Source organism: Cyphomyrmex costatus, unplaced genomic scaffold (genome assembly GCF_001594065.2).
Source record: "Cyphomyrmex costatus isolate MS0001 unplaced genomic scaffold, Ccosl1.0 scaffold120, whole genome shotgun sequence".
NCBI classification, from domain to species: Eukaryota; Metazoa; Arthropoda; class Insecta; order Hymenoptera; family Formicidae; genus Cyphomyrmex; species Cyphomyrmex costatus.
This window is the reverse complement of record NW_017275174.1, coordinates 27,686-52,869: the sequence shown is the minus strand read 5'-3', so window position 1 is coordinate 52,869 and position 25,184 is coordinate 27,686. Positions and strand designations below refer to the sequence as shown.

The 25,184-nt window shown below is 32.2% G+C and overlaps 2 protein-coding genes across 3 annotated transcripts; one reads left to right on the top strand and one right to left on the bottom strand.

The window, feature by feature from the left end:
• Window positions 1-711: 711 nt before the first annotated feature.
• LOC108778962 (uncharacterized) lies at window positions 712-15,567 on the bottom strand. The gene is made up of 5 exons (XM_018546296.1): window positions 15,554-15,567; window positions 12,997-13,114; window positions 3,368-3,484; window positions 1,485-1,987; window positions 712-1,286 (listed from the first exon to the last, which is right to left on the bottom strand). Exons 2-5 carry the CDS (start codon window positions 13,105-13,107, stop codon window positions 794-796), a joined length of 1,224 nt encoding a protein of 407 aa, XP_018401798.1. The 5' UTR covers window positions 13,108-13,114; window positions 15,554-15,567; the 3' UTR covers window positions 712-793.
• A 4,193-nt stretch (window positions 15,568-19,760) lies between these two features.
• Window positions 19,761-23,124, top strand: LOC108779088 (transmembrane protein 230). Of its 2 annotated transcripts, XM_018546454.1 has the most exons (5): window positions 19,761-19,909; window positions 20,924-21,038; window positions 21,215-21,337; window positions 22,231-22,302; window positions 22,932-23,124. In XM_018546454.1, the coding sequence occupies exons 2-5, from the start codon at window positions 20,946-20,948 to the stop codon at window positions 22,974-22,976; spliced, it is 333 nt and encodes a 110-aa protein (XP_018401956.1). In that variant the 5' UTR covers window positions 19,761-19,909; window positions 20,924-20,945; the 3' UTR covers window positions 22,977-23,124. The 2 variants fall into 2 exon arrangements, with proteins under 2 accessions (XP_018401956.1, XP_018401948.1); XM_018546446.1 differs by lacking the exon at window positions 22,932-23,124 and having other exon boundaries at window positions 22,231-22,423.
• The last annotated feature ends 2,060 nt before the right edge of the window (window positions 23,125-25,184 follow it).

The window sequence follows — 25,184 nt, the reverse complement described above, 5'->3', positions numbered from 1 at the left end:
CTGTAAATAGTTAGATCTTTTATATAATTATTTCTTATATATTGCAAAGAATATCACATAATTTTGGCGTTTCATTCCAACTTCCACTACTGGATTCATCAGTAAGGCATTGTAGTGGAAGCCTACCTTAGACGCCTAAAAAAATAATGTATTTGAAATTAGCGAATTTGTGTTTTTATGTTAAGATTGAATACATAAAACACATATGTACGTATGTACTATATCAAAATTGCGTACAATTCATAAAAATTATTTTGTTAATAACTTTTTAACAAACAACGAACGGTAAAAGTCAGTGGCCTTAATCTTCTTGAGGATTAAAATTAAAATCAAGGTCGCTCGGAGGTCATTTAGAGCTGACTATGTAAAAAATGTTGATCTTAAAATGCAATTAAAAAATTGCTCTACCAAAAAGTGGCTGGAAATGTTGAAATGTGTCATTTTTCTATCAATGCAGCGATATATGATCGTTATTATATAGTATAACTGAAATCCCGTATCGCTGTGTATGTTGTGTTTCGTAAAGTTGCCACATGCATCATCATTATCTGTAAATGGACGTTCATATCTATCGAACTAAGTAGATTTCAAACAACTGTTAGGAAAGTTACAGCAAGTCTTGCGTAGCATTTCTAAGAACTTTCGGCACTCATGTATGTATATGAAACTTCCGTTTATAATTTTCTTAAATACTTTGCCATTTATCAATGTCCTACGACGAAGAGCGTGTCTTCGAGCAAACAAAACGCCAATTTATGGACCGTCGTTTATCGCATAAACGTTTTCTAGAAACTTATTCGTCGCCACCTCCAGCATCCGTCTCGCAATCGCAAGATCCATTAATTTCCACAACTTCCGGCGCATTTTCATTTGTTGTATCGTCCGCATTATTCCCCACGTATAAACTGTCTGCAGACTGTTCCTCAATGATGTCAAGAAGTTGTTCCTCGACTTCTTCCCCCCTCTCAGATTTGTTGACAATCGACTCGCCTTCCGCAATTCCCGTGGGATCTCGTATCGTTTCTTCGCTCTCCTTCTGATCGTGCAACGTCGTTATTACTCTCTGCTCGATCGTGAGTTGTTTCACGGCGTTTTCCAAGTTATCCCTAAGAATATTTGCATTGTTCTCACTCTCTCGCCACGTGAAAGGCATAAAGATCATTCGAACAAGTTGATAAAGTCGTCTAAAACCCAGCTTTTTGTACAAGCTTTGACTAGCTTCATTTTCTGGACGTATAACTACAAACGGATAATACCCTTTCTCGGCTACACGTTTTGTCAGGTACCTAAAAATTTCACATACATAAATTGTTATATATTACAATTTCAGCGTGTGCGTAACGATATATCGCGATATAATATAATATTTATTAATATAAGTAGATCAAGTTTTTTCATTTATAGAAACAATACAACTATTCTCTCGACTCTCTGGTTAAGCATTATTATTAGTTGCAAACACTGTATAGAACACTTTTTTCTACCTTGCTAACTTTGTCCCATAACCCTTTCTTCGATATTCCGGCTTGGTCTGCATGGAGAACATAGCCCCATAATAAGATTGAACCATCCAAGCGGCCAAGCTATCCTTCACGAACACTCCCGCCGCGGATAGAGTCCTTATAAGTCGAAGAAAAACCTCGGGACATTCCATATCATTAGCTGGATACAATTCGTGGATTCCCTCGGCATGTTCGGCCTCAAGAGGCCGCACTTGGACGTCAGAGTTGGACTCCTCGTCCGGTTGTTGACTTCCCTCTTCCTGCTCAAAGTATTCGCACGCACAGACATCGCCTACCACTGTCTCGATGGTGCCGGTACCTTCGTAAAGACGCGTTAATTCTTCGGCAATGTCGGAGTGAACGAAATTAATATACAAAGGTCTCGACCAGTCTATCAAAATGTCCTCCTCTCGGAGAAGGCGAAGCAGATCCAGTCGATCGTTCGGACAGAAGATACCGACGCTCTCGTACACCAAACCGTGTGGCTGAAAGCATGACAGAAGATACGATTAGCACACATTTCTATGATACAGAAATTATGAGCGAACGATCTGGGCGATAGTAAAATCTTTATCATCTATTTACTGTTTGCTGTCACAATTTAAGGAATAAATTAGACGCTCTGATGTAGGCCAGTGATACGTAATGTTTTATATAATAAAGCCAAAATCTCACTTTTGCGAAATTGATTTAAATGTCTAAGATTTCAATTTAAAAAATGTCAGTATTTTATTTGTAGTATTGATTATAATAAAGATTGTTTATGTTCGTTCTATATATTTAAAAATATTAAATTTCGAAAAAATAATTGTCACACGACTTTCAAATAAACAAAAAATCGGATGTCACTTTTACAAAATTAAATATTTCTTAATATTTACTACAAACAAAAACAATATTTGAATATAAATTAGTGAATGCCTTCTTTACGAGCTGACACATTGATGTACAAAAACAATATTACTACACTCAACTGCAAGATACTAACAATTTTTTTTATTGAAAACTTAGATTTTTAAAAATCGGATGCCAAGTTCATGAACGTTGAAATTTCAATCCATGTTTATGTACATACTCATTTAACGCTAAACCCGCAGTACAAATGCGGATCAATGCGGCGGGTGCTAAATGTCAAAGGATGCAACGCGGTTCTTGGCGCGCTTAAAATTTGTGAGAGAATGCTTTATGTACACGAAATTAATAAGTAATAATCAATGAATTTATGCTGCGGAGGTGGTGATTAACTAAAAAGCATCGATAAAATCATCTTGGAAGCTGGAAGCTGTGGTATTAAGCAAGCCACGCGCTTCAGCGACGACAAAGCAAAGATAAAGGCGAATATTTGGCAGACAGCCAAGCATATAGGATGTGGGCCAACACTCTTGCACTCTTCCTGTACTGAGAAATGGCGAGTATGGAAGCACACAATAATGAGTCCTCAGTCCTTCGTAGCAAGACCATTCTTTTAATATTAAGCGTTCTTTTAATTTTTGCGACATTGCTCAAATTAACAATTCGTCATAATAATCGAATTACGTTTCCCAACGTGAGAGAGTTCAACCTTAGTTTTGTTTAATTATTTACTCGTACATATATCTCGTAAAAAGATGTAGGTCATATGTAAATAATAATAGAAATCTCACACTTTCTCGAAATAAATAAGATAAATTCAAGGAATTTTAAAGTTGGACAACCTTTTAAAGTATATTTACAAAAATCTAATTGACTAGAAAGTAATGGGAAAGTATGAGTAAATGTTATCTCAAATAATAAAAAATATCATTAAAAATCAAAACTTTTGTTTAATTGCGTCAGATAAACTTCCTTCTCTCTTAAATCAGAGCAGAAACTTAATTTATACTTACAGATAGTGTCATTCCGGGAAAATGTAAGCAGATTGCGTCCTCAGGCCAATTGTTAGCCACGTAGAAATGGAATTCCCAAACTCTGTCTCGTATGTAAGTTAATACGGTTTGTTGAAACTGCAAGAAATTTATAATATTAATAAAACAGTTTTTAATTAAATAAATAGTTATATAGTTGAAAAGAGTGTTACAAAAAGGAGTTAAATATTCTTTATGAAACATGGAATTGAAAGCGACATTTACATTTACAAAATATTATAGAAGAGTTTATTTATATTCGTGTGCGTCAGCTTTAATAAAGCTGCCGCCTGAAAAGAAATATATACGTAGATATATTTTCGAGGAAAAATTAAAACACCGAGAGAAGAGAGAGAGAGAGAAAGAGTTATAAAAGAGAATAGTCAAAGGCAGTGCTCTGTTCAGGCCGTTGAACTTTAAGATAACTATTCAATGCTACTTTTGAGATATTCTTATGTATATAGTTCTTTATCATTCCTAACGTGTATAAAAAAATCTCATCTTATAAGAGAAATATTTTTATATCAGAAATTACGATTGTTCATATCAATATTATAAATATATGAATTGAATTAGGCAGTAGGTACTTATATGTTCAAAACAAACACTAAACGCTAATTGTGTATTTACGTCGTATTGAAGAGTTCCTTAACTGGATATACTGGACAAAAATAACGAGCGAAACGAACCATGTATAAATCTCATTTAAGAATAGCATAATAGAGCGCAAGTAGTCAGGCTAATAGTTTGAGGGATCGATAAAAGTAATTGCACTTTTACACGACAGCTATACTTTTGACTTTCCAAATTATCAAGATGACGTCATTAGATAATTAAACCGCCTTATTTTTATACGGATTATAAGGATTTGTGTGTGAAACTAGTTTTACGAACATATTTTCTTCCTTAAAAATACAATATTTATCATACTGGTAATTTAATAATTATAATTATTATAAAAACAGTGTGTATTTGAAATATTTAAAAATTGTAATTGTCTAAAGAGAAAATATCGTAGAAATCCATAAAATTTTGATTAAATACTAGTCAGTAGCATGAGATATGATGCGATCATATTGCATGTAGGTATAGTACGCGTATTCTGTAAGTAAACTTATATTTATAATAAATCATTTCGAGAACTATAAATAAAACTGCAAGGAGTGACGATATAATAAATATGCCATCAGTGTTGTAACATATTAGATATACAGGGTGTCTAAAACAGGTCCCAATCTCGAAAAAAATAAATTTTACAAGAAAGTGTTTCAGACAAAAGTTGTAGGGTTTAATAAGATCTATATTTACTGATCTTTTTAAATCCTACAACTTTTGTCTGAAACACTTTCCTGTAAAATATATTTTTTCCTAAATATTCAGGGGTCCCGACTTTTTTCGGACACCCTGTATATAAGTATTTAGCAATACCTATAGGTGCACCACCTAAGTCCTTATAGACGGAGATACTTTTGTCTGTACTTGGGTATTTTTTGTATATGTATTCAGTTAACCTATAATCTTTTTTAAGGCTTGAGCCCTAAGATATCGAAATGCCAAAGGCGCCTGAGGGCATCATAATTTAAAAACAGGAAAACATTAAATTATTTGAACATTTGTAATTTTGCGATTTTGTAAAAAATTGTTGAATAATCGATAAATAGCTACTGCCTTTAATGTTAACAACATACGTATATAGTTGGAATATGCATTTTTTTAAACAATAATTTAGTAATGACGTTACAATTTTTCATAACGTCAGAGTTGGGAAAATTACTTTTAAAAAATAATTCATTACAATTACGCGATACTTTTCAAAAATGATTTGTTCAACCTGTATCTGTGCTGACGTAATTTTTAAAAATATATCCCTCTAATCAAGTATTTTTCCATTTGTCTTATATACCTATGGATATCTTTCAAAAAGTATCTGTTACAACACTGCACGCCACGAGATTATTATTTCATATATATTCTATGAGTAGATGACGAAAAAGATAGATACGTACAAGCTGACTCGTATTTCAAAGCCAGGTTCAAAACTGATAATAATTAGTGAAATAATTATATCCTTCCATATTCCATGTTATTAATTAATTTTGTATTAGTATAGGAATTGTATTTTCATGTGTTACGTTCTCTGAATGATTACAAACAAATACTCCGACTCTTTTTTACGTTGATATATTTCAACTTACAATTAGAACATTGCCTAAATTTCCATTTCATCGACATATCGTTTTTCTCGCACCGCAATTTTCGCAGTGGCAACTTGATTCCCGTACGTTCCTTCAGAATCGTTAAAGCGGATGGAACTTTCGGGTACACGTGCCGCTTTACGAATCTCGCGTGCCGTCGTTGAAACGTGAGCGGCGACGATTGTGCACTTTCGATGTGTATCGGATTTGTCGAGACCGCATCGCTTTGAGAGCCACGAGAAAGCGATTCCGGAAGAATCAACAGCACCGTGTGATGCACTATCCCATTAGACTGAGCCTTAGAACATATAGGTATATATGTATGTACATGGAAACGAAATTGCCTATGCCATCCATGTACCAAACGTCGTGACGCTAACATTTATACGAGAGGAGAAAGTTACAACATTCTAAACGTTTGTAATGCGCATGCGTTAATACCGTCGGCGGTGTGAGTTGTACAATTATTTTAATGTTTCTCACACATTGTTATCGTTAATTATAGAGACTAACGAGCTGAGCCGGCTGAGTGGGGCCGATGTTGCATATGCGCATTGCGAACATTTGGGATGTTACAGCTTTCTCTCTCGCGCACAGATGTTGCCTTCGTGCCTTCAGTTCAACGCTCAATTCCTCTTTGATTTATATATGTTCTAAGGATTGAGCCAACACGAAAATGATTGTGCGCAGGCCCTACAGTTTATCCCGGAATAAACCGCAGACACTAGTTTCTACGTTACACAGCATTCAAGGGTCAAGGTCGAGTATCCTGACGCACACACGTAATGCCGTTGCCTTTTTCGTCACCGCACGTATGAGTGAAATCGATGCACTTTGCATGCGACGTATCGTCAAAGTTTGCTTGATGGTTGATCGTCGCGATAATACACAATGTCCGCCTGCGATACCGATCGCGGTACGCGTTTCCTTCGACCCTCCTCTCTTTTATATTTCCCTTTCAAGTATTGAAATCTCGATCGTTTCTGTCCACCTACGTACATTTCCTCGCTTGTTTTTCTATAAATAATTTGCCTGGCAAATTGCGATTGATTCCCGCTGACTGATTCGGTCTAATCCGCGAGAACGGAGAGAAAGCGTGCGCGGCGCGGGCGGGTGGAAAAGCCACGAGACAGACGGAACAATGGGTGCGTTCCGAATTAACGCATGAAGCGCATGAGGTACCACTTTATCCTTTGTTCTTCGGAGAACAAAACAAGAGCAAATGATGCATCATATGCGCGCTTTGTGCGTAATTCGGAACGCACTACTCTATTTGTAGCCGAGCGCGGCTGTATTCTTATATGATTGAAAGGCGTATATATATACGACCTTTGACGTTAAAAACAAACATACTATTCTATCCACGGGACGAAAATATCTAGAATTTTAGCGCGCGACCATTTATATGGTCGAATCAATAAATTAATAATATGAGAACTCATCGTCTTCCTCGTGGCACGTGATGCCCACGGCTTTTATGCCGGCCAAATATGATTTCAATTTTGATGATAACATTAAGGCCGCTGTCGGGAATGCTGTTTTTTGATTGTGTCGACAATTATTAACACTGACAGCGTTAGAGAGCTTTCCTCTTGGAGTAGTATCGGAAGAGAAGATTCCGTGATGCTTTATAATATAGAAAATCGCGGATGCCGTAGTAGTCGCGAGCGAGGTCACGAGATCGGCACTGCGGCGACTTGCAAATAATACGACGGTGACGACAACCACGTGTGCGAGCAGCGACCCTGGCCTTGATTCCAGCACATCTTACACGACGGTTTTTCGATTAAGGTAGCATGATCGCGTGTCATAACGTTGATCCTCCTAACAACGGGAGTGTATAAAGCCTATCGAGTTGGCACTCTCGTGAGTCTGCCAGTTGCAGCAAAAAGGAAAAATTAAATATAGACTTCACCGTGCGTAATTTTGGCCAAATAAAATATAAGCTGTATAAGCCATTATTTTCGACAAGAGGATTCAATTTTTTTAATCTGCATATTTATTTAATAATTAAATAAATATGCATAAATATGTTTTCTTATTAGCTTGCTATAAACTTTATAAGATTCGCTTTCACGGTTTAATAGAATGAAAGTTAAACTAATATTTAAATATTAAGTTTTTCCTTGAAATAGAAACACGTCGTTAGTTATAATTCTTGTTGCTCTAAAATAAAAAGCACAGATTTATTTAGTAAATTGGTTATCTATATAACATTTAACATTACGTTAAATAGCCGAAAATTAAAAATATTGTCAACAATCGGTACAAGAAACAATTGGAATCATTATACAGAGTAGTTTGTTTTAATCAATACAATTTTCTTTGAAATTATTAATGATACGAAAAAATATATTTTAGATAAAAGTGGAACAGTTGCGAAAAGTACGTATTTTGTTGTTTTTCTTCTAGATGGAGATCACCGCTTACATGAACAAACAACGTGGAATTTTTAGAATTAAACTTACGTCTAAAATTTTCTCACCTTTGAATAACTTTATCCAGGAAATATCTCTCAGAATACAATGGAGATATCTCTTAGATAAAGTTATCCGCAATTTATTTGAAAGTGAAAGTGAAGAAATTCAGCATTAGACGTCTAATTAAAATGCTATTGTTCTCTACGAACATTTATATATATGTATATTTATATATATATACAGGGTGTTCATTTGAAAACTTCCAGCTGATTATCTCGAAAACTAAATCCAGTAGAAAAAATATTTCAAATAAAAATGGAACGGTGTCGAGGGATACACGTTTTAGTCACGTTGTTTTTTTTCTAAGTGGAGGCGCTAAAAAGATATGAAGATCACCTCCACTTTTTTAAATGGAATTGTGTGATTTAGATAACGTGATTCCTCTAATTATTTTGCATATAAAAGTATTAAGGTAGAGATATCAAAAAATCAATAGTTTACGAGTTATTTTAACATTTTGTGTCAATATGTACCAAAATAAAGTGTAAAATATTTCGAAAACTATTGGTTTTTTGGTACCTCTACCTTAATACTTTCATATGTAAAATAATTAGAGGAATCACGTTATCTAAAAAAAATTACATAATTCCATTTAAAACAGTGGAGGTGACCTTCATATCTTTTTAGCGCCTCCACTTAGAAAAAAAACAACGTGACTAAAACGTGTCCCTCTGGACACAGTTCCATTTTTATTTGAAACATTTTTGTCTACTGAATTTAGTTTTCGAGATAATCAGCTGGAAAGTTTTTAAATGAACACCCTGTATATATATATATATGTGTGTGTGCGTGAGACACTGATATAATAGTATATGTATAAAGATATGTCGATGTGTCGCATTTTATCGGTAAAACGGCGATCTCATCGAAGTTCAGACTTCACTTTAGGATCCCCTCTTAAGGGAATTCTAAAATGAACACCGGTAGGATCGCTTTTTACCGATTTAATAAGATTTATACATACACACATATACGCTTAAATTTTCATAAAAGATTTTTATATCAAATTAGATTTATCTATTGAACATGTCGAGGCGTCGAGTGGCTTACAGCTCAGTGCGATTGACTTGCGATCTGTAGACTCGAGTTCAATCCCACGTGCGCCCGATTTTTTCGCGTTTAATGTGTGGGGGCTAACGTGTTTCGTTGCCCAACAATGTGCTGCCGTGCGTGTCTGAAGTTTATCCTTTAAGACATCGACAAACACATCGTTATATGAATGCTGATAAAAAACTTTTAGGGGAGAGATCTGCAAATTCTGCATGGTTTGGCAGAGCTGCTTGATACAACATATCGCTGGTCTGCAGATCTCCTTCGCCTATCATTATCGACATAGGTTTCGCAATTTCAATGTTGCCTCTCAGAGTCTCCACAGTGCTGAAGATCTTTTGCTTCGATTTCTTCTTTTTTTTTCCGTACCTCACCTAACATACCAGTGCAATGTGAACCAAAGACTTACTCGGGCCCGGCAACCAAGCGAAAGACAATTAGTTTTAAGATTTAATTCAAGCAATATTAAGTTAAGCAACTAATTAAGAATATATTACTGTTTATTTTGTTTAACGTTATACTCTTTGTTATTTTCGTTCTAGTTATTGTAATCAGTATTCTTTCCATAACGTTAACACTGAGGGAGGAGTACTGTAGCGTTGCAGGCGTTAGCTGCGGCGCTCAAGTCTGTTCTTTTTCAGTTTCAGTTTTAAGTTTTCTCTCTAGAAGAATGTAATTAGTTAGAGCATGACAAGCGTCCATTGTATTGCACGCGTAAAGCGTACTGTTATCAAAACACGGCAATAAATTTGTAAGCACATTCGTAATCATTTGAGTTTGTATTAAATAATCTTTAAGCTTGAGACAGATTCAGTGATTAACCTTTCACTGCCGAATAGGCATTTTCCTACCTTTCCATTTCGCCATCGACGAATCATCGTTGCAGTAAAACACGCACGGCGTATTGTTGGGCAACAAGACACGTTAGCCCCCACAAATGAGCCAAAAATGGCTCCACCTGGTGATCAAAAGATCTATGATCATCAGCGCCGTTCGAATTCGGCGTTAAATTGTAGGTCCTATATATATGTATGTCAGTAGATAGTGTCTAATATCTGAGGTAGGATCCTGTGGATCAATCACCCGCAAATCCGAAAACAATTTGATTCGAGAAACGAATATAGGCCTCGGATAAAAGTGGAAGAGGCCTATAGACGTCCTATGCTCCACATGAGAAGATAAAGGGGTCATCATTAAACATGTCAATATTGAGTAAAAATATTGCCGTGCATACATATTCAGATATTTAAATATTATTTATATTCATTCTGAATGAATTATAAATCGAAGACTAACAAAACAACGATATTCCAATTTTTTTATATAATAAAGCTTATAAACAAAAACCACTTTTAATGTTTAATATAGGGGAGGTTTTGTTTGCTTAGTCTCAATTACATATAAATAAATGATAAATGGAGAACCAAATATTATGCAATCTCAACAATATAGCGACTTTTATGTAAGACTTTTGATTGAAAGATTTTTATGTACAGTACAGTTATATACGTTTCGACTAGATAAGCCTTCGAAGAAAAAAGTTTTGAAAATTAAAAGTATTCATATAAAAATGGAAAGTGAATATAAATAGTTAAAAAATATCTAATCGATATTTTATTCATAATTTTTTACTTGATATTTTTATATTAAGCAGCAAAAAATATCAAATATTCGATATTATTGAATAACGATGAACATCCCTAATGTCTATGGCGGATATTCATAGACCGTTCTTATTTTAAGACCATCTTAAGTAATGTCTTAAAATGCTAATATAATCATTTATAATATCTTAAAACTGTACTTAACACTAGGGTTGCAAGTAATTTTTTAATTTCTCTTTAAATTAATTTTTATATCTAGTTAACAATTAATATAAAAAATTGATTTAAATTTTTTCTATTGATAAATTGATATGAAAATCTTTCCGATTAATAATTGATTTAAAGTGAGATAAAAAAGTTTAATTAAAGATTATTTGATTAACGATATAGATTTAAGAAAAATTAATCAAAGATCGTTCAATTTATAATCTTAAAATCACCTGTCTTATCGACTCAATAAAACTTATACATATATATGTCATTGATACATCATTACATTACATATTATTACAATATCGCACGCATACATAAATTTTTGTATAATAATTTTGTAATGATTTTTTTTTTAAGTCTAATCTAAGAATTCGATGTTGTTCATGTAAACTATTAGTTTGTGGACTACAATTTCGTAAGTACAGATTGCAAATTAAGCTTTTATATCAAGTAAATATTATCACGATGTTGACAACTTTAGTCATATTGGATTAATAAAAGAGGTTAGAAAACTAAAAAGTTCAAAAACTTTTGAAACTTTTTGTGCAAGAAGAGTAGTTCATTTATAATACAAAACTATTTTTGTTTATACAGAATTTTATTCCAAGGAAGTGAAATAACTCTTTAAAAAAATTTATTTTCTTTTCGAAGCAAATACCGTCAAAACTATTAAACAGAAAAAATGTCCAGATTGAAAATTAAATGGCTTGAAGAGTACTTTAGAGAAAATTATAACAAACATTCTTTTTTTGTAAATAAATAATTTTTATTTTAACATTAAATTCGAGTTTTCTATTGGTAACTTATTGCATCTTTAAGGGAGGACTTACACACAGTGGCGGATAAAAGATAGCTTAAAATTGGTACCCGTGTATATCAGTATTGGTTATTTACTTACATCTTTAGGCTGTATTCGAGAAATGCGTTATCAGCGCTATTTGTATCATCTATTCTTGTTTTATGTCTAATAAACGATGAAAATAGAATGACACAAATAGCACTAATAGTGTCAAAATTAAATTTTCTTCGACAACTCAAGCTGATATAGCGGAATTTTATTTTACTGCTTGAATTACCATTCTGTCATTTTGTTGTTTTTCTTGTCTGTTAATACATTTTACGAAATCATTTACAGTGCCAAATTTATCGTATTTGTCACAAATTTTCTTTGGTCATGGCGTATCCTATTAGAATTTCTTTGAATCTTTTAGACCATTCCTTCTATCCCTATCATCTGTCTAACATCAACGGATTTTTTATTATCAAACTTCTATTCATATATAAAATAAAGATTAGAAATGAACAGATAAGAAGAAACAATATGTAGAAACATGTATAAAAAGAAAAAAATCAACAAATTTTTAGTAGTCTATTATAATTTAAAAAACACGTGTGTTTAAAACTTACTTTTATCCGCCGCAAATTATGAATAAAATAGATTATATTAATAAACAATGCATAAAAAGCATAAAGTACAGTGACGGACCACCACCGACACTACAATAAACAATCTAGTACTAAAGTTATCAATACTGATATATACGGATACCAATTTTAAACTTTCTTTTGTCCGCCACTGTGTAATATCCAAACACAATTTTTCTTCTTCTTATTTTTTCTTTTTTCACACTCTTTAAAATGAAAGAATAATAAATTCCAGGCCAGCCCTGGAATTTCACGAGTTTTCCGAAATACATAAAATTCCAGTATAATTCCAGAATCCAAAGATATTCAAAGACCGCTAAATACCGTAATAAAAGTATTAAGAGATATACAATTATTGTTAAACGAGTGTGAACTAATTCATTATTACTTCGTGAATTTTGAGCGAATATATATCGAGAAAAATATTTCTTATTAGAAAAAAATACCTCCTATTAGTATATAATTTGGAATGTCATTTTCATTTAAAAAGTATCTCAAATTTAGAGATACTACGTGATACAAAGTTAAGAGTGTATGCTTGTTTATTAAAGAATCAAAATTGAATCGTGAACAAAGAAGAATATATTATTTATTATAAACTAAAGATCATGCAGAATAATATAGTATGTAGAATAATATAGTACCTTCAACGAATTAGGCAAGTATCCCGTGAGAAAATCTAAGAGCTTGGATAGTTCCTCTTCAGCGAGTAAGCGAAAATTCCGGCCTTGTTCTACCGCTTCGGGGCACTCCATGCTGAAACTAATCACCAAAAGGTTAAATATGTAAATGGCGTGTGAATTTTTGATTCTTCTTATAAACGCCGACCTCAAGAACAAAAGTCTAATTATCTTGTAATTAATTTTGGAAACAAATAATTCATGATTTCATTGTGACGTATAAATCGATAATTTAATTTTGTCAGAAATCAATACGTAACATTTTAGGGAAATGTTAAATCACTTGTGGATACGCAATAATATAAAAACTTATGATAAAAGTTATGTGATATTAACAAAGGCTGTGTTCCAAAATTGACTGTCAGTCAATTTTACTGAAAATCTAATATAACGCACGTAACGTATATAAACTATAGATTTTCAGCGCTGACAGTAAATTTGGAACACAGCCATAGACACGCGACATAGTCTGCTTGTTCATTATCACCGGTTTCAGATTGATGAATATCGACAAAATATTATGCATAATCAAGAATTGCGCGAGCAATTTAACCAATTCAAAGTTAATACACGTTATTAGCGAAAATTCTATAACTTGAACTTTTCGAGGCTTGGCTCATTGTTTGCGATAGTTTACGTCGGAGTTTAGCTAGATTTTAAGCTAATCCTTATCCTTATTAAATTATCTAAATTCTTGGTATTGTTAATAAAGTACAATTCTTTATTGCAGAATTTGTTGCAAGACATTTGAAGACATTACAATAAAAACGATCGATCGATATGAAATGATATATGGATCAACATCAAATTATGTAGAAATCAATTCTGTTTAAAATATAATTATTGTTGGGTCCATCGAAAAATTCTTTTCGTTTTATATATAATCACATACAACTATTCCATTTATTAAACAATACATATATATTTATATTTTCACGTAATGAAGATGCAAAAGATGATTTACACGATACATCTTTACATATTAAAATTTGACATTATCCGACGTTTTGATTTCCTTCAAGTTATCTTCAACAACGTCCACACTTATAAAAATCCATTTATTTCAGTATATTCGCAAATAACTTTCAATCCATCTTTTATTACCAAATGAAAAATACAAACGTTCATTCGTTCTTCAGCTAAGTAAACGTCACTGTAGTTATAACCGATTGTGAATATCACAAATAGTACAAAGAACATATAATAAATGTAACGTAATGACAAAATCAAACAGCCGTTACAAAGATTATTTGCAAGTCTTGTAACGGCTGTTTATTTTTGTCATTGTACTATATATTACCGCAGCGGCACGAGCGTTCATTTAGCTGAAGAATGAATAAACATTTACATAATTATTTAATTTGATAATAAAAAGGGCTTTATCCACTGCACATGTGAACTGAAATTATGGATACACTGATGACTGTAAATGGACTTTTGTAAGTTGTGGACATTGTTGAAAATGACTTAAAGAGAGTCAAAACATCCGCGCGCGCGATACTGTAAAATTATAATACTTATATAAGAATGGAAATATAAATGTTGAAATATAGCGTACGAATTATATCGCGTGGATTTTACTTTTATTTGCCCATTTAAAAATTTATATTGTTTAGTTCATATTTCGGGAGCCCAATTAATATTGTTATTTATTTTTACGTAATACGTAAAAAATGCTGGCGATATTTATGCATTAGCGCAATGTGGGTCAGCATAGCCTTCAGCAAAATTTCCTTTGATAGTAAGGCTTCTTATGTTTTAATGACGCGCAAACTTAGATTCGTAAGCTAATGGTGTAATTGATTCACAAGTACGGCATGTTTACGTTATGCAAACTCAGTGGGATGTCCAATTGTCGTTTATGTAAGCGAGTATAAAAAAAGCAAAATCGTTATAGATTATCACTTTTCGAAGAACAAAAAGCTAATATGAATAACATTGAAATAAAACTTTACACTGTGCGCGCAAATTAGTTTCGAAACATCGTAAAAATCGCTTGAAATATTAATGATGTGGATAAATATCTCGATTGATGATCGATTACGTATAGTTTCGTAATTTTATAATTTATCTTTTTTCTCTGCGAGGAAAATCGAATATAATTCATTCAATGTAAAAAAGTAAACAAACTCTCGTTCATTAATGAACCATAATAAATTGATTAAAATTTGTCGTAAATAATTATTTACGGTCAATGTAAAAAGTATCATAGCGACATCTCCTTGATTATATTCTTGCCGTCTTTTACATTTACACATATTGTTAATTGACACATTTTAGTCGTACTGTTAAAACGTAATTGCACCAAATTCTACACTCAACCGTACAAAATTACCATTTCAAATTATTTAAGTTGTATTTTATTTTACTCATTAAGTATTAAAAAAAAAAAAAAAACACAGCAAGACACAAAGTGTGCTAAATATTCTTGATAACAATTGCCGATGGTTGGAACCTATCATCGTGTCAAGTATCATTGAGAAAAGCATCCTCGTAACAACGTCGGAATTGTAATACGCACCGGTAATGCGAGAAATTGCCGATCCTTTCATGAAGAATTCACAGATCATGAGATGTAGCGAGTGTATCTCGATATATATCGGCGGTACGTCATAAGACCGCAAACGGTATGCCGGCCGTGCCGGTCCAATAGCCGGTTATGCAATTTCCAGTCCTCCCCCTTAACCCCCAGCTTAAGAAGGGTCCAATCCAAATGTACATTGTAGACGTCCCTCATATTTTGCGTCACATCACCCAACATCTTGGACCGATCTTGCCGATTATGCGTCTCACATAATTCGCGTGCGTATACGCGCGTTTAATCGATTTACCTGAACGAGTGGCAGCCTGTCGTTTACGTCCGAGCACGCCGTAAGGACCCGTCTTCCCACAGGGAGGACGACCGTGACGGCGACGTCTCGTACCCGGGATCGTTGATTGATTCGTACCACTGTCCGATTGATCGCGCGCGATTCTGGAGACCGTGCGACGCGGAATCTCGCCGCTGTCGAGAGTTGGTCGCGGGCTGTTGTCAAGGGATAGTTCCAACGGTGGAGGAGGCGTCCACCCTCGCCGCCCCCTGAACCCGCACTGCCGCCCCTGGGCCACCGTCGCCCTCCGTGCACCAAGCGTCGTCGGGACGGCAATGCGCAGGCGTCGCAACGCCGGCAGTGCCGCGTTTTAAACCACCAGCGCTCTTGAAAGGTCTTGCAGGGCCGTGCAGATGACGTACACTCATGATCTGAGACAGCTGAGTCTCAGCTCTCTCTCTCTCTCTCTCTCTCTCTACCAAAGAAGCGAACGTTGTGACAAATGAAACATTTTGCATGATGCTCGGACACCCTAAGGTGGGTCAAAGCAATTCGTATAATTATGAGGACGAAGGTACATGTCATTAAAAACGACACGCTATAAATACGAATGCTAAGTTTACATTGACGGGACAGAATTTACGGATCTTGAGCCTGTTGCATTATGCAAAAGTTTGTGCTCCCGATTTAACGCTTTTATGCGAACGTTATTCTGATTGTAGATATAAGACACGTGCCTATGCGAGTGTTGGATAATAAATGCGAATTGTGATTAAAACACTCTAATCATTATTTAATATAATATAAAGGTTTCACTAATGATAAATGGGAAAAGGAAATCATAATAAAAAAACAATCATGCACGCGCGCGTGTATAATGACGATTACGTAAACGTATGATTTGTAGAGTCCCGATATGACATTAATTAGGTTGGGCATTTATTTGAAATACTTTTATTTGAAAAACAATTTGAAATAGAAGAATTTATAAGACAATTGTATTTTGTATTTCAGCGGAGCACATGCAAATATTTGTATTTTATATTTTAGTATTAATAACAAAAAATTGAAAGTATTTTAAGTAAGCAACCAATAAGAGATAAATGCCTTTAACAGTCTAACTAAAGTGTTAAAGGCATTTATCTCTTATTGGTTATCTCTTAAGTCTAGCTTAAGTGTTTGTATATCTTTTACGTGAATTCAGTGAATTTAAATGTTACGTATGTAATCCTTAATTTTTTTTTTATTTTAAATGCTACAATTGACGATAAATTTTATTATTGGAATTACAAAATAAAAAATTTTTCAATTTTTCGATTTTAAACAAAATACGTAATATTTTTATGTGTTCTCCGTTGAAATACAAGCTACATAATACACTTGCATTACAAAAATAATATAAAAGTTTTCAAATATATATGTTCAGCCCTGTATGACACCCTCGGTTTCTTCGTTGCGCAAAACTGTAATACAGAGTCTCTGCGTTGTCTTTACCCTCGAAAACGTTGCAACAAAAACTAGAATGGTAGATCCAGCTGTTGCACTGTCATCATAAATTTAATGAAAAAAAGTGCAAAACCATAGACATAGATTTTAGATCAATTTCTAAAACAGTTGATCGTTTTTGTGTATACTATAAAAAAGAATTATATCCGTGAATAAATATTCTACAAGCAATTATATTTGTAAAGCGTCATAAAGCTGGAAAAGCACAGACAATAGAAACAAGGAATAAAAGATTTCAACCTATCAGAAAGCGTTCATTCTAGTACACATGGTGTCTCTGATAGATTTAAATTTTTTATTCCCTATTTCTATTGCCTATGTTTTTCATTGTGTTTCTAACTTTACGAACTTATAATAGTCAGGCGAAACACTTGTGTGCGTATATTAAGAATTGTAAATGAAAGATACTCAGATAAATTTATATAACTATTGAATTTTGAAGGATCACGTTTCTAGAAAAACACTTGATATGGAATTTAACATAATTCAGTATCATTGTATCGCCGCACCATATTTTTGTTTAAACGAAGAAGATGCAACTAATTATCGTTTATTTAGACAATTAATGCTGTTGTTAAATGAAAGAAAAATTATGAAACGAGGAAAAGAAACTTGTATGAAATTTACTATATTACTAGAATTAAATTAATAAATTGACTTTGATATATGTATATTGTCAAAGTCATGACCCTGAGTTCGACTTTCAACAGGTTTTAACCGTCGCTCGTTATTTGTTAAGAAGTTATTAACAATTAAAGTAATAATATCACTATTTTGCATAAAAAGTGGATGACTTTGGACAATAGGGGGAGGTATGGGGAAAATCAACTAGAAGAGTACGACTTACCACGCGAAGCGAGTTCCACTTCATCTCCCCTCCCTTACTTAGGGGCGCACACCTTTCCAAATAAAGCATGGTCTACCCCCTTTCCCTCCCCCACCCTGCCAAATGGGTGCACAATTATGAAATATCAGTGAATTTTTTTATTTTAAAACTTTATTGTAAAATTTTAATAATTTTTATTATATTTATAAATGTATATTTAATTAAAATAATAAAATCAAATAAGACATAGGGCTATAACCCTATCGACAAATCGACAATTTTATCTTATGCACTGGACTGCTGTCCCAAGCTTATGTCCTTTAATTAGTTGCACGTTACACTTAAAATATATTAGTTGTTTATTATAATTGTGTGTTATATGATATTTTATTATATATATTATTATATAATAAACAATTGATAATACAATTATTTTGTCGTACATTATAAGAAACTTATATTTATTTATTTATTTATTGTAATGATTATTTAGAATACGGTCTAATATGCAAGAAACGTTATGTTGCAATATATTATTTGAATGTTCCAAACGTTTCTTGCTCTTGGAGAGTATTTGCTTTGCGTGAAAAGTTGTAAACCCATGAACGATTTCATATGAGTTTACAATTTTTCACGCATAGCAACAGTAGAGCAGAATTTTTTTGACATAAGTTTTTTTTGCGGGTATTTCATTGCACTTTACTTGCTTAAAAAAATGTTAAGTTCAAATTTTGTGCATTTATGAGTAATATTAAAAATACATGCGCGCGCAGTTTACGCCACTGTTCATATCGACTCACTGATTGGTTGCTACTTAGTGATTGCCTCTGAATGCACCTTGACTGTGTTCGATGTGTTCATCGGATGAAACAACAAAATATCGTTAGAATCTTTAAAAAACGAGCCCTCCTATTGGATATTGGATGTTGTATGTCGAATGTAAATTCGTAATTTGCTGTAAAAAATTGGCCAATCACAGTTGAATATAACAAAAATAATCGACCATGATTGGTTAGTATCTTACAACTTATGAATTGCGACTCTATTGTGTAGTGAGCCTTCTACAATAAGCCATAAGTCATAAATCGGAAGTAAGAAACTAAAAATTGACGACTGTGATTGGTCCATTTCTAGCTTATGACATGATTTGTGACTTACGGCTTATTGTAGAAGGCCCATTAAACCAGGCATTACTGTTTATGTCTTACGTCTTAAGTTTTTCTATATCCAATAGCCTTATGTAGGATTTACACTGCACCCGATGTGCGTCGTACAACGACTCTGCAACCAATCAGAAAAATCGTATCATCAGTGCGAAGCAAAATCCTGTTTTCTGATTGGTTGCAGATTCGTCATACGACGAAAATCGGATACAGTGTAAATCCAGCATTATCATAGCAACATTTTTTTCGATGGATTTTGGAATGTAGCCTATTCACTGACAATGAAGCGATTGGTTCTTATTTATAAATCTATAAGTAACAACCAATCTCTCGGTAAGCTGCATTCCGAAACTCATCTAAAAAAAGTGTAACCTTTAGTCTCTGACATATATATATATATATATATATTATATACACATTTTTCTTGCTTGTTGACAGATTGACAGCTGACAGTGATACTAGGTGATACTATATATTTGACATAACTTTTTGATGAACGACAGTGTATAATATTGCTTGTTACGAAAGGTTCTCTTAACACACGAGTATGATCATCGCAACATAATTTGATGGTATTAGCCTTATTATATCTACGTGTAATATAAGATAATACTTGCATAAATCAAAAGAATTTAACACTTGTGACAATACGTCAGAACTGAAAAAGAGAAAGAGAAAGGGAGAAAGGAAGAGAAAAATTAAGACTTATTTTTGAACGCGAATTTAATTATATATATGCATACAGATTGAGGTATCTAAAACAGGCCATATGATTAACTCACTTGTCTACCACTTGTTTTTAACAACAGAAAGAAAAGTGCTAAACAAAAGTTGCTTCGTTTCGAGGGACATCTGAGTGACGTTTATTAATACTTTACAGTTCTTGAAATCTTACTCTCATTGAATTTTTTTGCGTTTCAACTCCAGAGCTCAAATTAAACAGACCTGAGGTCTGCCCTATTCTGTAACTCTTAATGCAAGTTTCGTTATCGTTATAACGCCACTGCGCAGCCTTTTATTATGGTAAAAAGCGTTGTAACAATAACGAAACTTGCGTTAAGAGTTACAGAATAGGGGCCCTGTTCCAGACAATATAATTTAAATTAACTGGTAGTTTTTTTTTTAACATGGCCAGAGACATTACCGCGTCTCCTGATTAGTCATTGAATACAAAATGTAAATATTTTAAATTCGTCGAACGATAAGCAGAAACGATTCGATGCACCAGTTGTCATTCAACTTCATAGAACGTATTTCGCTGATAAATATATGGCTGGTCACAAAAGACAAGTCGATACTTCTATTTTAATACTTTTAAATACGTAGAATAACTAAAAGAGTCATATTTTGTAAAAAGATAATATAATTCCATTAAAAAAATAAAGATGATTTTGTAATCTCTGATGCGCTTGCATTCATAGAAAAAATATTATATCCTTCTTGATGCTACATAATTTCAGCAAATATATTATTTCATATCTAAAAATAACAGGGATATTATAAGATAAGTGGAGAGAGTTCCATTCTGTGCATATAGAAATTTAGATAATTTTAAAATAGAAATGTTATAGTGTTTTGTTTTTCAGACTATATCTATATAAAGCGACTATGTGCAGGAAAAAAGTTCGAAGTGACAGACAATTTGACAACGTGGATTACACACATCTTACAGAAACCGATAATGATTTCTTTGATTCACAAGTGAGTAAAGAAAAACAATATAAAAATTCATTCACTATTTATTATAATGTACTATTAATTTTAATTGTTGTGCTTTTAAGAATATATTATTTATTTTTTTATATTATTTTATTAATTCCTTTTAGTAATGTTATATTTAAAATTATATTTTGTAAAAACTATTTTTTAATTTTTAGTTTGTAAAGCCACCAATAAAAATACCATGGAAGGCTATTATGTTAGCAGCTCTGCTATTTATTGGAGGTACTGTTATGCTAATTATGGGAAGTTTAATTGTGAGTGGACACATTGATTCAAAAGTAAGATTTATTTTATTGCTGTAAATTATTTTAAAAATTCCAATTTATATTTTTGTGGTTTGTATATGTACGTTATATTTTAAATAATAGTTTTAAACAAATATGAGGTGTATCTTATGTAACATACTCTAATAGAGTTAAAGATATATTCAGTGTTGTGTATGTAACAGATGCCTTTTAAAAGATACCTAAGTATAGATATAGGAAAGTATCTATAATTACAGATACATTAAAAAAAATTGCTTAGATATAGGTACAGTATAGGGCGCGTTCCATTTGATGCTCGCAACGCTCATACAATCATTTTATCCTTATTGTTTATCACATGTTAAACAAGGACAAAAATGTTCGCGAGCATTGTAAACGCCAAATGGAACGCATCCATTAAAAAATACCTGAAAGATTTAGAAGTATTTGTTATGAAAAACAAATTGCGTAAACAAATTTTATTTTACATTAAACTACTATTTATGTAGTATTTGTAAAAATGTTTAATTAATTGTCATTTGTCATGTTTTTTAAAATTAGTAATGTTTCCAACATTGTATTGTTAATATACACGCACGCACACACACGTAGTGGGTATAAATAAATGTCTATATATACCTATGTATATCTAAATTTCTTTAAATCCCCTAAATAGACATCCGATCTAATTGAGAGGATCACAATTCCATGGTATCTAAACTTGAAAGGTATCCTACAAAAAAATTACTCAGATACAAGTATAAATGTCGTCTATAAGGACTTAAATAATGCATTTAGATACTGCTAAAGTAGAAGTGCTTATATCTTCGTATATTACAACACTGGATATATTACTTGATTATTCTAAATACCTGTTCACAAATCATATATATATATATTTTTATAAAAATTCTGTTACATTATAGTATTCAGATCGGATATGGCCAGTGATAATTTTAGGAGCCTTGATGTTCATACCGGGAGCTTATCACATGAGGGTAGCTATCTTAGCGTATCAGAAAGTACCTGGTTATTCTTTTGATGACATACCTGAGTTCGATTAAAATTGTGTGTATGTATGTGTGTGTGTGTGTGTGTGTGTGTGTGTGTGTGTGTGTGTGTGTGTGTGTGTGTGTGTGTGTGTGTGTGCGCGTGTACGTGCAATACTTATTAATTTTATTTGAAAAAATCAATTTATGAAAAACTTAAGAGAAATACTGTATAAATATTTGTTTATCCAAGAGTAAATTACATAAAAAGAAAAATATAAAAAAAAATATTTTTTGTGATGTGAGTTTATATAATGAAAATAGTGAAATTTATATGACACACATTTCTAATAATTTATAACAATTACCACTGCGTTCCTTTATATATCTTCTCTACATTTATACAAATGTCAAAAAACTAAAATGTGATGTTCAATTATTTAAAATGTGGAAAGAATAATTTTAATGGAAAAATTAATTTAGTTAGATTAAATTAATTTGCATTTATATAAAAATAATTGTGATTAAAACAGTATTTATTACAAAATTATGTAATTATAATATATAATACGTTTACATGCATTATTTTCTTAGCCCGATAAATGTACATAAATGTTATTATAATTATTTACTATTAGGGGAGACCGGAGCACCATGGGTCACGGGATATCATGAACCATTGACTGTTTAGAGAAATCCAGAATGTTTAGGTTGATGCAATTGGTATCATATGATTGTTATTTAGTTGCCCATACTATGTATTATATCTAGATGGCAGAGATCAATTTCCGTTATCTTTCCGTACACATGCCGTTAAAGAATTTCATGGTGAAAGTGATTATTTTACCTCTCACAATTTCTTTTATGTTGTTTCTATAAAGTATAATATATTTAATACGAGTTATATACGTGATTCTACACATCTTTCCTCATTTTCTCTGCAGTGCAGGTAATTATTTAACTTCGATGTTATTTACCGTCTTTTATATTAGATTCATCGGGGTACCATGGGTCATATGTTAACAAGCGTTTAGAACAATTTGCGTACTTGCAGAACCGTATATGCATAAAAAAATTATGTAATCGTATTTTACGTGTGTCGTTATGATATTATATGATAATATGATATTATCCGTGCTATAATAGAAATTATTTACCACCTGTTCTGATATTTCCTCGGTCAATTTCTACAATCACAGATGATTAGTGTTCCGCAAAACTCTTTGGATTTGGCCACTCCATCAGGCTGGATGAATATTCAACTCTGTTCGAACAATACATTTTATGAAATTTTCACAGTACAAAGGGTAATTCCATCACTTTTGATTTTTGACAACCATGAGAGTCAAATATCTTTTTGAATAATAGAGACAATTCCAGAATTAGTAGTGAATGAGAAAGGAGCAGCAGATCAAGTCTCGAAATAATTTAGAAGTCCTGCAGATATCAGGTTATCCTAAAACAGAACATCGCTCAAGCACTAGAAAACATAGGCAGCATGGTAGCAGCAAAATTTTAACTGTTTCTCCAGAAAAAAACTCATAGAAAAGAAGACAAGAAAAAAGGATAAGAAGATTTCTAAGAGAAAATAAAAAGATTAAGATTTTACAAAAAGATATTAAGATTATTTATTCAAGAGATATATTGTTTGTTTGTGAGATATTATTGTTTATAAGACATATTATTTCGTTAAGATTATTTGTTTGAGATTCGTTTGACTTTAGTGATTAAATAAATCATTTTTGGACTTCATTTATGAAATAAATCACTTCTTTAAATTTCATTTATTGAATAAAGCTACTTCTCCTATGTGACTTATAGTGCCCCAGTGTCTGAATCATGGTACTCCGTGACCGGAATACCATGGGTCATTTCTAAAAATTTATTTTTCGATTTTTATACTTAAAAAAATAAATCAATATTTATGAAAAATGCTCAATAAATCTTAAAATATAGATTATCTCTTAATTATATAAAAAAGATGAGACCAAAAATCTTACATTTTAATGTATTTTTTACTGTTTGCATTTTTGTGACCCATAGTGCTCCGGTCTCCCCTATAAGTATAAAAATTCTTAAGGTTATTTACTTATGTCTTTGTTTATTATGTGTAGCTTTATACATACAAAGTAAATAGACGAGTTTAAATAAAAATTTAAAAAATATATACATATATATATATATACATAAACAGTAAAATATGTTTCTCTATATGATAAAACAATTAATAAAGTTGCAAAAATATAAATGTCCGTAATATAAAAAAAATAAAAATGAATTACAAAATTTTGTCCTTATATAATATTTTAAATGCAACGTCACATAACATAGAAATAAAATATAAATAAAACATATATGTTAATGATAATATGTTTTCTAAACACTATGTGTATATTTTTCATCCAACAAATTAAAAAATTGTCAGCTTTTAATTAAACTAAATACAATACGTATAGAGTATGAATTTAATAATTGCAACGTTATAAAATAAAATATCTTTTTTTAAATTTTAAAAGGATAATAGAACTATATTTTAACATTTCTCAGTATTTTTTCTCTTACTTTTTGGAATAATTAATATTAGTTGATATTATAGTTAATAATTAAGGAATTAATCTATTGTTTGATCTCATAATATATTAGTATCCGAAAATTATAAGTATGATATTAATTGCAATGTTCGGTCTTTAAATAATTTATAATGCTTTTACTTTGTAATTTATATATTCTACCTTTACCTGGCATTAATAATATAGGTGGATCAAATCGTTTCAAAACATCTCTGACTAATGTCTTTATATTCATAATAATTTTATTATCATAGCTCTGGAAATCTTCGTAATGAAACTGTTCATTAATCGATTTTATCTGAAAATTAATAGATACATAAT

What these genes read in the sequence shown, in the direction of transcription:
- LOC108778962 (XM_018546296.1), bottom strand. Translation starts at nt 13,107, where the DNA reads ATGGAGTGCCCCGAAGCGGTAGAACAAGGCCGGAATTTTCGCTTACTC. An exon ending in ACTTGCCTAATTCGTTGAAG is followed by an intron (nt 3,485 to 12,996) that starts GTACTATATTAT and finishes AATTTCTTGCAG; the next exon opens with TTTCAACAAACCGTATTAAC. An exon ending in TTCCCGGAATGACACTATCT is followed by an intron (nt 1,988 to 3,367) that starts GTAAGTATAAAT and finishes TCATGCTTTCAG; the next exon opens with CCACACGGTTTGGTGTACGA.
- LOC108779088 (XM_018546446.1), top strand. Translation starts at nt 20,946, where the DNA reads ATGTGCAGGAAAAAAGTTCGAAGTGACAGACAATTTGACAACGTGGAT. An exon ending in ATGATTTCTTTGATTCACAA is followed by an intron (nt 21,039 to 21,214) that starts GTGAGTAAAGAA and finishes TTTAATTTTTAG; the next exon opens with TTTGTAAAGCCACCAATAAA. An exon ending in GTGGACACATTGATTCAAAA is followed by an intron (nt 21,338 to 22,230) that starts GTAAGATTTATT and finishes GTTACATTATAG; the next exon opens with TATTCAGATCGGATATGGCC.